General features: G+C 40.4%; 1 protein-coding gene across 8 annotated transcripts in view; it reads left to right on the top strand.

Annotated features, from left to right (window-relative positions):
• The window catches only part of LOC126470878 (inositol hexakisphosphate and diphosphoinositol-pentakisphosphate kinase), a 591,274-nt gene that overhangs the window by 308,083 nt on the left and 269,312 nt on the right, over window positions 1–13,879 (top strand). For all 8 annotated transcript variants that reach the window (XM_050098893.1, XM_050098898.1, XM_050098892.1 and 5 more), the window contains 3 exons: window positions 1,106–1,300; window positions 6,895–6,981; window positions 7,180–7,368. In XM_050098893.1, coding sequence (XP_049954850.1) covers window positions 1,106–1,300; window positions 6,895–6,981; window positions 7,180–7,368 — 471 coding nt within the window. The remainder of the gene's footprint in view (window positions 1–1,105; window positions 1,301–6,894; window positions 6,982–7,179; window positions 7,369–13,879) is intronic.

Genomic DNA, 13,879 nt, shown 5'->3' with positions numbered 1-13,879 from the left:
CTGAGGTCATCAATCGCCTAGAACTTAGAACTAATTAAACCTAACTAACCTAAGGACATCACACACATCCATGCCTGAGGCAGGATTCGAACCTGCGACCATAGCGGTCGCTCGGTTCCAGACTGTAGCGCCTAGAACCGCACGGCCACAGCGGCCGGCCAGCTAATCTAACCTGGTCCTGCGAACCTGATGTTTTCTGTAATATATGTACATTTTTTTCTGTTAGTTGCTGTAAATATTAAAAGTGCTGTTAGTGTACTTGTCTGTTATGTTCCCATAAACTTTAGTTCTTTTTATTTTTAATTTGTAAACTGATGCTTCTGACAAGAAAAGTCCAAACAATAGAGCCCCTATTAACAATGTGGATACTGGAAATAGAGCTGACATTATTATAAATTATGTAAGCAGAGTAGTTGAAGTTATGTAATTGGTATATGCAGGCTGCTCTGTTTCCAAAATTAGCATAGTAATGTTGACATGTGTGAAATGCTAGTTGCAACATGTGCTATTTAAGGAACTCACACCACAGATAGAAAATAGCCTGTCCTAAATGATGCAATATCTCAGTGTAACAACAAACTCTTAAGTACGAGAACAGCTGTTTAAGACATTAAGCGGCTGATTTGAGCAAAATGGTTTTGCCATTTCTGCAATTCACTCTAGCCTCATGCAGCACATACATTTCACTATGCATTATTACTATTAACATTTTCCCATTCAGTAAGATAAATGTGAAATGGACCTTGTATGGTGACCATATTGGCACCAAGGCATCACAGTAAAAAAAGATTCAAAAACCTTTTTAACAGAGCTGTCTTGTAAAAAACAACTAATTGAGCCAGTTAACATAATGGCTCATATTGGAGAGCAGAAAGCTTAAAATCTATTTTATCATCCTCATTTAGGTTTCCCATTGTTTGAAACAAATAAAAGATAAATGCCATGGTGGGTCCTTGAAAAAGATCACACTGATTTCCTGCCTCATCCTTTGGAACAGAGCTTTTTCTCCATCAGTACTGACCTCAACATTGTCTAAGCTCTTTCCCTCTTTTATTTGGACTATTTGTATACTTAAGAGAATGATGTGGATGTTTTTATTTTTCAGAGCCAATGGAAAATCTTTTGTTTGTGATGTGAATGGATTTAGTTTTGTCAAAAATTCTAACAAGTATTATGATGACTGTGCCAAAATATTGGGCAATATGATTCTTCGTAAGCTTGCCCCAACACTCCATATACCTTGGTCTATACCATTCCAACTTGATGATCCACCAATTGTGCCAACAACTTTTGGAAAAATGTGAGTAATTACCTTATATTGTACTTTGGCATATTAAAGTATTAATTATATGTTTGAATGTTATGTTTACTCTTATTGTTTTTATGAATATGCTGTAGAAATCAGTGCTCAGGAGCTAAGAATTTATTTGGCGGGTACAGGTTTGCTGAACCCGGAGTTTCCGAGCTGGGGGCTGCCAAGCACTACCAGTTCTATGTCACTGTAAACAGTGGAAATGGTTCAGCAACCACTGTACTGCACGGGGGTGGAATGTTGTGTACCACAGGGAATTGGGACCTTGGCTTTACCACCTAGATTTCGAGGCTAAAAGAAACCTCTGTAAAAATCCTCTCAATCACAAGATGTGCTGCATGCCGATGAAAAGCATGACTGTTGAGATGGGACAGTCATTAGTAGGCAACCCCTGGGGAGTCTACCACACCTCAGTTATATAAGGCTTACTCAGGCGAGTGGGACTCTGAGTGGACCCTTTTTTCTCTCTAGCTGCTCGTGTTACCGAGATGGAATACTCAAAATTTTCTCCTCGACCACCCAGGAAAATGGGTGAGCCTGTGGTAGGTACCAACACCCAATCGCTCTAGAGGCCCCATGTGTCGAGTCCTCTAGAGTCTGGATTTGTTCAGGGCAGTTCAGTTTTTACTAACAGAATGCATGCTGTAGATCAGAATGTGTTTTTGATAGTTACAAGAACAGGGGGAAGCTTTGAGAAAGTTTATCATTTCTACATTCAAAAGGGTTGAGAGGGCATAGCAAGTACATTGAAATTTGTTGATCTGTTGCACTTGTTGAAGCTTCTAGTTATCAACAAGTAACAAACCTGCAGAAAGTGAAAAGCATGGTGGAATATACCATTGAAACTAAACCTCAAACTACAGTAAAGGTGTTGTGATGTGCAGGGATCTGATGGAAATTCCGAAAGAAGAACTGGAAGTTGATTGGGCCCAAGAAGGCTTTGTTGACATGCAGAATGTCATGAAAAGGGTGAGGTAATATGGTCAAATCTGTTTGTTCATCACATTCAATAGCACGGAGCTCCCAGAATATGTCAATGCAGGTTTTCTTTGTTTAAATATGCGCCCTTATGGCCCCACCTAATGCACTGCTTTAAATGCCAGCACTTTGGGGACACTAATCTTGGATGTAAGGGAGAGGCTACTTGTGGCAAATGTGGCAAGGCTGCCCATGACAGAGTTGTTTGTTGTTCTTCTTTCAAGTGTGTGAATTGCTGTGGTGATCGTCCTGTCTGGAGTAGGGACTGCAGCATATAATGTGAAGAACAGAAGATACAGGAGATTAACACTATGAAGTGCAACTCGTATGGTCTGCCACAAAGATGTACAAGGCCATGCTCCCCCCCCCCCCCCCCCCCCCAATGTTTGCTGCCACATTTGCTTCAGTTCTTAAACTGCCCGTTTAGGAAACCAGTGCTGCTACATAAACAGAAGTTACTAGTGTTAGCACTAGTACCTACATTTTCCAATGCGGTTGTGCTATTACATTTAGTTTGAAGCCCTTACCTCCACCCCAGAACATCAGAAAAGGCCATGGTTGCTGATGTTGTGGAGCTCCCTGCACCTTCAAAGGTTCAGTGTTGTCCACTGTCCAAGTGCTGCCACTACTACTATCATGCTTGTCTCTGAAGCCTCCACAAGCCCAAAAAGTCCAAGGCATCTGCTGACAGATGGGAAGTGAGCAGTCCAACAATGTTGAAGTCACTGTCTCTGACATCTCGTCTTCAGAGCCAATGGACTTTGGTGTCTGCCTGGGGCATTCATCTAACCCCAAGAATAAGCCTCCACCCATTACAGGCTTCCCTCCCTGGTGGAAAGGCAGGGTAAAAGTGCTACTCCCCCCACCAGCCACAAATGGCTCCCATACTACAATGGAACATTAATGACTTCAGAACACATGTGGAGGAACTAAACCTACTAGCACAGGAATGTGTTTGCGGGAAACACATGTTAAAGTGTCTCATGCCCTAGTACTAGCGGCTACACACTTCATTGGGAGAACAACTTGATTGGGAAAAGGCCCAAAGAAGGGTTCACTGCATTTGTCAATAATGTGCACCACTGCTCTGCTCTGCTCTGCTCTTCCCTTGGCTACTAACCTGCAAGCAGTTGCAGTTGGAAGTTGTGTGTCTGAGGATACTATTTGCTCACTGTATTTACCTCCACAAGGTGCAATAGACTCGGAGGCTCTCACAAATCTTGTATAACAACTCCCCTGACCATTTGTCATACTGGTAGACTTCAATGCCTATCAGGTATTGTAGGACTTTATCAGCACCTGCCCTCAGGGTGTCAGATTTTGGAGAGCTTGGCAATGTTTGATGAGTTGTGCTTGCTCAACACAGACACTTCCACTCATTTTTGTGCTGCTACTTGGTCATCCTCAGCCATCAACCTCTCTTTCTGCTCCCCAGCCTTTGTGGTCTCTCTTCAGTAAGAATTCATTGATGACCTTCATTCCAATGACCACTTCCCACTCTAGAAACAGGGGTGTCCCCAAACAACATCGCAGATAGTAGCAGAGCATTCTGCACTGCTACCGCCACTGCCAGCCTGTTCCGTCATCACCATTCTACCATGGAGAGAATTGAGTTGGACTTCTGGTCACTATTTCAGAGTCTTTAAACTGCCCATTCTCCATGTGGAAGTTCGGTGTGGCACTGCCTGATGATCAGTGCCAGGTTGTGACCAAAACCATTACAGCACCCTGCAGCACTTGCAAATGTGTCAAAGGAAATCCTCTTTAATTCTCTAGGGCTGACATGTCAATATTTTGACTTGTTGTGAGAGGCAATTTCAATACCTCTCCTCAAAGCAGGAAAGGACCGAACATTTACCAGCAGCTACTGGATTGTCACTTTCATCAGCTGAGTAGGAAATACTCCAGAGTGCATGGTCAACCGTTGTCTGGTCTGGATATTAGAGATGAGGCAACGTTTGTATGTGCACGCCTGTTTTAATCATTCTTGCCAGATATTTACTTTCCATGAACTACATATTTGGGACATCATTCTCCCTATCAAAGACTGTGTGACGTTTCTGGACCTTATTTTTGACTTAAAACTGTCATGGTTACCACACCTAAAGGACAAGAAGGCAAGAGCCCCAATGCACTAAATATCTTGAAATGTCTTAGTCACATTTCTTGGGTAACAGAGAAGGTGCACCTGCTCCAGTTGTATTGGGCCTTTGTATGGTTCCAGGTGGACTATGGGTGCACAGTGTACAGGTCAGTGAGGTCTTCTTGCATGAAGATCATCGACTCTACACACCACGAGGTGATCAGCCGGGGCACTTACAGGACCAGTCCCTATAACACCACTTACAAACTGCTGGCAACTGCTCATGGTGCATCAGGCATGTGCATTCCTCATTACCCGAACTTCCCCAGCATACCGTACAATTGTTTGTCCAGCTATGGAATGCCTCTTTAACAGTCATCCGTGGACAACCAGGCCATTTGGGATCTGTGCAAAGTGTGTGCTGGCGTCCCTTGGTGTGGGGCACAACAGGCTCAAATATGGGATTTTAACTGACTGCCACCCTGGTTACTGTAGAGGCCCAGAGTAAGTCTAGATTTAGTGCAATACAGGACAGATTGCACTCTTGCTTATGTTTTTAATACAATATTTTCTGATATTTTAAATGAGCATCATCACAAACTAAACTACTAAGCTCTGTCCAAACAGGCCTTGGAAGGCCCAACAGTATCAATAGACCACTGTGTCATCATCGTCATCTGATAGACATTATTAGATGCAGATATGGAGGGGCACATGCACAGCACACCAGTCTTCCAGTCATTGTCAGTTTTTGTAACCTGAGCTGCTAATTCTCACTTTACTAGCTCCTTAATTGGCCCCACAAGGGGTGAGTGCACCCCACTTGCTGACAGCACGTGGCAGATCTAGATGATCACCCATCTGAGTGATAGCCAAGCCCAACAGCGCATAACAGAGCTTAATTTTGGTGATCTGATGGGAACCAGTGTTACCACTGTGGCAAGGATGTTGGTAGCACCACAACTAGGTAGCTGTATTCACAGATAGATCTAAGCAGGGCGATTGCATTGGCTGCTCTTTTGTTTTCTCTGGTTGTATCATCAAGATTTGATTGCCTCCAGACTTCACTGTCTTCTATGTTGAATTAAGAACATCGCCCTAAAATCTTATGAAACAAATTGAGCGTATCACAAAACCTTAAAACTTTCACTACATTCATTTGTCTGTCACTTAAAATAGAGGGCAGATCTGTCAGCAAATCTGCCTCTGTTATTTGGTTGTATCATCAAGATTTGATTGCCTCCAGACTTCACTGTCTTCTATGTTGAATTTTCTGCGATCTTATTGCTGGAGCAGATGAGATGCACCGTGCCTGTTAAATTTCTTGTCTGTTTAGACTCCGTGAGTGTGCTTCAGTCTCTGTAGTGCTTGTATCCAGCTGATAAAGTAATCTGACATATCCTGTCTCCAAGTACAAAGGCTGGGGAGGAGGTGTCTTTTTGCTGGGAGCCAGGGCACATGGGGTTTGTGGGGTATGAAAGGGCAGATGTAGCAGTGAAGGAGGCACATCGTGATCCACAGTTGGTTCAGTGTGCTGTGCCCCTGCATAATATCACCTGGCTGTTTCAAAAGAGTCGCATGTTGACTGGAAGAAAAGGGGCTAGAAGTGACGTGTAGGTGGCATGAGATGCTCCTTATTTGTCTTTGCATAGGCCACAGCCCTATGATGTGTGGCTTCTTGCTCCAGCGAGGGGACCCTCCAGTGTGTGGTGATTGTGGTGTACAGATCACTGTGTGCAACATTATACCCGACTACGTTTTATTTTCAAACCAAAGAACAGTGGCAGATTTGCTGACAGATCTGCCCTCTATTTTAAGTGACAGACAAATGAATGTAGTGAGAGTTTTAAGGTTTTGTGATACGCTCAACTTGTTTCATAAGATTTTAGGGCGATGTTCTTAATGTGTTAACTGAGTAATTGGCTCACCAATGGTTTTTGTAAGTGGTCTGCCAGTCACATTTCCCTTTGCTGTTATTTAAGCTCTTATCATTTTAATACCAGGTATAGCAACTTTCACCATTTCTCCGTTGTCTTACAGCTTGTGGACCAACGTGAGTGAGATAAGAGTGAGTGACATTTTGTAGGTTTGCTTTCCACTGTGTGATAACATTTTTAACCATTTCCTGACATTTGTTTGTGTTAATATTTGCCAGGGCACTGATGATCTCACTGTTGGGTGCCTGTAAACTAAACACACACACACACACACACACACACCACACACCACACACACACACACACACACACACACACACACACACACACACACACACACAAACCAACCCTGTAAAATCCAGTATTTGAATTGTGCAGGTAAATATTGTAGTAATATTATCATCTCATACACTCTGTTTTCCACCTGATTTGTTCAAAGAATTTTCGTTGAGAGGTCAATGTAAACAGGAATCTTTATGTATTATTTTCGAGTTGTCTTGGCAGTGAAACATTATCTTACTACTATTCTGCTTTAGTAACTTACAAATTTTAATACTTAACTCAAACATCATCTAATTTTGTAGGATGGAGCTGAGATGTGTTGTTGCTATTATTAGACATGGAGATCGGACTCCAAAACAGAAAATGAAGGTTGAAGTTCGACATCCAAAGTAAGTTCCATTTTAAATTGTGAAATTTTGCAATGTGAACATTCCTGGTCCTGTTCTAGGAAAGAATTACGCAACGTGCGTTACTTACTTTGACACTAAATTAAGTTATTAACATATAATTTCCTTGCCATATTATTAATTAGTTAATTTGTCTTAAAACAATGTTTTCCCATTATTTTTTATTTGCACTGTTTACAGGTTTTTTGAGATATTTGAAAAGTACGATGGTTATAAAGATGGCCATGTTAAATTGAAACGCCCAAAACAGCTGCAGGAAATACTGGACATTGCTCGATCTCTTCTGAGTGAGATTGAGCTAAGAGAAGCTGATCCAGAAATTGAAGAGAAACAAGGAAAATTAGAACAACTGAAGAGTGTTTTGGAGATGTAATTATGAATTCGATATTTTTTTGTAGAACAATATTTTGTGTTTCAGTATGGCTGTTCATTACTCCTTGATTGGTCTTATGCTTGCCCATTTGTATACATCTGTTCCCTTCTCTGTAAAGACCTCCAAGGGATGCTGCACGCTAATCTCTTAGACATTGTATTTTGAAGGCCCTTTCTCCATCATTTGAGCTTTGTTTCTCTAGGTCTCACTGTCTGAGAGGTTACACCCTACCCTTCCTTGCTATATCATCTGATCTTATCATTTTTCTATCTCAGTAATTTTGCAGATAATAAACAGTTAAAAAATCTTCTCAAAATTTTGATACTTTCTATAGATTTTCTGCAGAAGGGCCTTATGTAACTGCTAGAAGATAATGGACACCGTCAGTGTGCTGACTCATTGGCTTCCCTGGAGACTGCAATGAAGAACAGTTGACATTCAGACTGTGACATACTAATCATTATGTATAAGCTTCACTTCTTGAGATGATGAAGATTTATGTCAGTTCACTGAAGTTTGCATGAAGTTAATAGTACTTAGTAATATTTAGAGGTAGTGAAATAATAAAAGTTATAGTAATATACTAGGGACTAATTGTATAAGCAGTATTGACTGGAATTTGGCTTTAGTTCAGAAGCTTAATTCGATTCATGGCTCTACTCTGTTGCATAATACTTAATTTGCATCAACTGAATGAGGTTCAGTGTTGATCTAAATTACCATGAAATACACTTGGCAACACCACTAAAATAAGCTATCAACATGATCATTGTGCTCCAACTGCCGATATTAATTATATATCATAAATACACAAAATTTATTATTGAAGATTTGGTGTTGCAAAGATGGCGAAAAATAAGCAGAAAAAGGTGCTGTTCAAACTTCCTTGCCACTGATAAAGATTTCTGCTGGAAATTATTTTGAGTCAGTATAGAGACACAGTAGAAGGCAAAAAAAGTGATAATGTTTCTGTGCCAACAAAGAAAAGTCATGGAAGTAAGTTGCCATTGATTGTAATTCACTGAAAGTCAGGACAAATCATGACTGTAAAAGTTTAATGTGTTTTGACAATATAAAGAAAGGGATCAAGAAAACAACTTGGCAGTTTGTACACTAACAAACATTACCAGAGGCAAAATAAGTGGTAAATGGGAAGAAAAAAATCTGAAAAGTGGCCTGGGACCAAACTTCAGACCTTTTGTATGATAGTCAAATGTGTTACCACTGAGCCACCAGTAGCATCTTTGTATCACCACTGGCTGATAAGTTTGATTTTGCTAATTGAATTACGTATTTTTACTGCTTTTGTTCATTGGGGAGGGGAGAGGTGGGCACACGTGCGCAGTTTTCATAGTAGTTCAAGCACGGATAGTTCAAAAATTTGATACAAATTTATGCTATTTGAGCCTAGAGAGCTTTTTTCTTTTAGATCCTAGAGAGTATATTTGTAAGAAATGTCCAGTCACTATTGGCTGTTGTCAAACATCGTGCACTTTACTGTTCACTGCAAATAGTTTGGATTTCACCTTACTACTTTGCTGCAGAGTGTCTGTGAAATGCTTTTAAACTAATCACATTAATTGCAGATCATCTACGTAAATTTTGAGGCATCAGTTACTATCTGCACTCATTACCTACAAAGGTCATAGTTTCCTTAAGTGAACCTTAAAAATTGAAACATTTATTTTGAGCTACAGCAGTATGGAAGTGGCATATTCACATATTTACTTACTTTTTTGTGTTAACAATTACCTCTTTATTATTTATTTCTTTTCAGTATATTTTTGTGCTAAACAAAGTCAGTTCCTCTGTAGCGTTACTGGGTTAGTTGCAGTTGAACTTGAGTTGATCTGCAAAATTTTGTCTTTCAAAGATGATTGAAGTTCACAGTGACATAATTTGAGATTGATGCTTGTAGAATGCATGTTTTGAAGTTCAGTTTGAGTAGATTTCATTTTTTCTGCTCATCTGAGATCAATTGCTTCACCCCTAGATGTGTTAAAAAATGACACACATTTTAGTTTTTTGGAAGTAATTTTATTTATTCACATACATCACTGTCATCCACTTCAAAATAGTCCTCATTAGGCATAATTCATGTGCACCAGGACATTGACCAATCTTTGAAACATTCCTGGAACTCGGTCATTAGATAGCTTTTAGTTCTCTCAACTGTGGTAAAATAACAGAAATTTGAACTTGCACAGAAAGATTTACATTCTCATTTTTCCAGCATGCCATTCAGGAGTGGAACAGTTGAGAAATAATCTAAAGTGGTTCTATGAACCCTCTGCCAAGTTCTTTTAAGTGTGAATTGCAGAGTAATTGTGTAGATTTAGATGTAGTGGTGGATGTATTATGATAGTCCTTTAACATAGTCTTTATTTTTGGGAACAGAAGAGGGTCTTAGGGTGTCACATTTAGTGAATATGCAGGCTTGGCCATCTTTATTGTATTTGGCCAGAAATTCCCAAAGCAGCAATGAAGTGTGAGCTGGTGCTTTGTCACGGTGCAGAAGCCTTGAATTGTTTCACCTCAGATATAGGCTTATTTTCTGGTTGTTTGACACACACAGCACTGAACTTGTAAGTAGTAGTTCTTATTGATCTTTCAACCTTGTGGTTCTACTAAAGGACATAACATCTGAATTGCTTGTCAGTCCCGCCAATGTGCAGCCATTAACAGCACAGTTTCACTGAGTTTTATAAGTTATTCTACCAGCTGAACTTTCAGGGAATTGTTGTCAGAGATGTGGCTCAAACCCAGCATCTCATCAGACTCTGTCTTTCCTATTGATGCTTCTAAGGCTTGAGTGCATAACTCGTTTGGGGCACTGTGGATCCATATATTTTCTCTGATTTAAAACTAGATATCAAATACATCATGCCAATAGTGGGAAAGACGCAGAGTCATTGTTACTCAAAAAAAGTATACAATCGTTCAATTTTAATTAGAGTTATCTATAAATAACTCAAAATTGATGTAATATAATACTTAGTATAACATTCATGTCACAGTAAGAACATATAATTGTTATGGATGATACAAAGATAGAACTGCAACTAAAATCCTGGTTTTCAGAGTATTTAAGGCTGTTGTTTCCCCGTACATCTGGATCCAGTGCTTCTTGTGACACACAGCTACTTCCTGATAGATATAATAGCATTTAAGAGGACAGATAAATTAATTTGCATCAGTCAGAATTCTGCTTGTGGCCTTTCTGCAGATGTGATGATTTTAATGTATGCCATGCAGACTGAGAGAGAGAAATCTCACCTAACACTTTACAGAAACTTAAAATGGGTCAACCATGATGCCTTACTTAAGGACTAGTTACATAACCCACAGCAGATTACAGGGTGTAAAACTGGGCACTGCAAATGAAGTGACTGCTCTAAAGAGCTTCCCAGAACTCTGCTCTGTACCAACATTTCAAGACTTTAACGTTACCTATTGCCCTTTGTAAATGAATTTGTAATGTTTTAACACCACTGAAGTCCAGATCCAAAAGTGTGGGGTCGTCAATGAAATACAACACTTAGCACTGAAGGAACATTGAACTGAAATCTTGGCCAGATAGTATTACATTTTATCCAAGCATAGAATATTGCAGAATATACAAACATTACTAACGTGTAAGATATTTCAAGAACCTTCCAGAAATGTAAATACTAAATAAAATATAATTGCTTGGGGCCAGGTTTCAGCTTATGACTTGCAGTGTGTCAGCCAGCATTGCTAACCACTATGCCACACTGTACGTACCACATATTGCCACATTGATTTCTCTTCTGGAGGAACAGTGACCAGCTGTTTCAGAAGTTCTCATTGGAGCTGACTACAGCACCCGGGATGTAGGTCTTGTCAATAGTCACCAGTATGGTGGGTCTGGTAGATTCTCACATTCTGGCTATGTTGGTACATTGTCTTCACTATGGTGAGCATCAAATGTAGCCCCTCCTAACAAAGCTTCATTATCATCGATTGGGTCTTCAGTTTCCATGAACCTCCCATTTCGATATACACCTCTGGACTGTAGTAGGGCTTCATACAGAGGACATGGATGATATCTCTTGTGCCTTCTTGATGAAGGATCGTAATCCTCGACTCCATATTTGATGTCTGACAAGTGATGAAGGAAATGATATGGACCAAAGTAGGGCCTTAGTAATATTTTCAATATTCCCACTTTATGTGTGGGCATAGAAATCCATACTGAGTTTCATGAGCTGTCTCTCACTGGCTGGTGCTCGGTATTATAGTGCTCTTGGGGGGGGGGGGGGGGGTCTTTATCGGGGTCATCCATGGTCTGAATGTGAGGTAACAGCTTTACTTCTTTGGGCCTGGTTGTTAGGTGTTTTGTTTACTCATCCTGAGTATCGTGTGGTTGGCACAGGAACAGTGTATCCATTGTTTTGGCCTTGTGACCATGGAGCAGAAAGAATGGTGTGAAGCCTCTAATGCCTTGCTCCACTGTGTTCTGTGTGAATGTCACAGTCGGCAGTATTGTATCCCAGTCTCTCTGTTCAACATCAGACAGGGTTCTCTGTGCCTCAAAGTGATGTCTTTTACAAGGAACTATGCAATTCGTGGAGTGTGTCATGGAAAATAGTCAGTGCGGATTAGTATCCATCAGTTCCCATTTGCCAACTTTGGGAGCCACCTCAAGAGGTTGATTCCAATTTGTGGGAATGCCACTGCTGCAGACAGAGAAGGTGCCAGAATTTCTGGAGATAACTGCAGTATATGCTTCTATCCATCACATTTCATACAGTGGATCATTTAATGTGTAATGGACTGGTAGAGACCTGGCCAGTGATTCCTGTGTCTTTCTGTGAAAGGTTTTCATGAATACCAGGTGACCAGAACTTAAAACACCATGGAGAAACTTCAGGATAGCTGACCATACATGAACAGGGATGACAAACAACAATCTCCACTTCATTGGACCATAGTTTCTCTTACACAGTGTTTGCTTATTAATTAGAATTCTCCTTCTTTGCTTCTATGGTTTTCAGCATTGCTGGATCTTCCCTCTGTTTAGCAGCAAGGTCATTTGTGCTGGGATGAGATTTTATTCATGCACCTGTGTTCCATATTCCTTGTAAGGCCGTTGGCATGCTTGTTCTTGCATCGTTTTTGAATACCATTGTGATACCCCTGAAACCACAGTGCTCGCCTCACCAGTCATCTCGATGGTTCCATCAGGCTAGTCAGCCAGCACAGAGAATGGTGGTCCATTACAACAATGAATTGTTTGCCAAATAAATATGGTGAGAACTTGCTAATTATCCAAATAACTGCATGACATTTGTTTCTGGTTGTAGGGGATATCATCTTAGATGACTTGGAGACTCCTCTGGAAGCATATGCTGTCACATTTTGAGCATGTTTCTGAATTTGCACTAGAACTGCACTTAGGATCAGTGTAAAGTTCTGTCTCGGCATTCTTGTCATATAATGCTAGTACTGGAAATAATGTTAACATCTCCTTAAGGATAAGGAAAGATCTTTTTTGTACATTATTCCAGGGACATGCCGTGGTTATGAAGTCCTTTATGGAATGCCTGTAACATTAAGACATTTTAAAAAACAGCTCATGCCATGAATGTACTGAAGAGTCAGAAAATCTGTGACTGCTCTTATTTTCATGATTTGGTGCCTCTGTATGGTGATATAGAATGGCCACATTCGAAACTTGATGCCTTTTTCTGCAGTAGCATAAAAATGCAAGGACGTCCACAGTGGGAATAAACTGGTATGTTGTACTGTGTCCTCCAAATGTCTGTTCTTCTGTGGGACCATAGACTTTATATAAGAGTTAGTTGCACCTCTGTTATTGCGTGCTGGGTGGTTGTTAGATTGTTGCAGCTTAAATCCATTTTGGCTGAGTCCATTTTTCCTGATGCATTCAATTGGTGGTTGAGATTGGTGTTAAAAATCAATATACCTCTTCTCAAATATTCTCTATTACCTTGTGATGTTTGGGTATAACATTCGTAGAGGCTATCGCCTGCTTACTTAGTCCAACAGTTCTGGTGACAATAAACTGCTGTATCTCTTCTCTTGCTGGATGATGTAAGAGAGAAGCAAAGTCATAGTAGTCTTTCACAGTTGCCATATGGACCACAGACAGGAGTTGGTCATACTTCTTTCATCCAACTCTTCTTCTGTTGCATTTCCATGATGAGCTGACATCACTTGATGAATTCCTTGGTTGCTGTGAAATGCTTTACTAAAAGAGCTTGGTACATGTGTTGTGTGACCATTTTCATCGAGTGTGAGATTTTACCAGCTTCTGCCATTTTCAAATTTACAATGTGGCATAGGGCAAAGCATCCTGTATGTAGACCTGAGTTTCTCTCAGCGTACATAGTGTTCAAATAACTAAGACAATGCAGCTGGATGATTTCGTCAACAACTGTCGATATTTTGACAGGAGCACACCCAGTCATTTTCAAGGCAAAACTGGCAGTGCATATGAGAATATTGGTGGTCGTCGACAAT

The sequence above is a fragment of the Schistocerca serialis genome, chromosome 3, assembly GCF_023864345.2.
Source record: "Schistocerca serialis cubense isolate TAMUIC-IGC-003099 chromosome 3, iqSchSeri2.2, whole genome shotgun sequence".
Taxonomy (NCBI): Eukaryota; Metazoa; Arthropoda; class Insecta; order Orthoptera; family Acrididae; genus Schistocerca; species Schistocerca serialis.
Note: the sequence above shows the minus strand (reverse complement) of the source record. Positions and strands in the feature narration are given on the sequence as shown.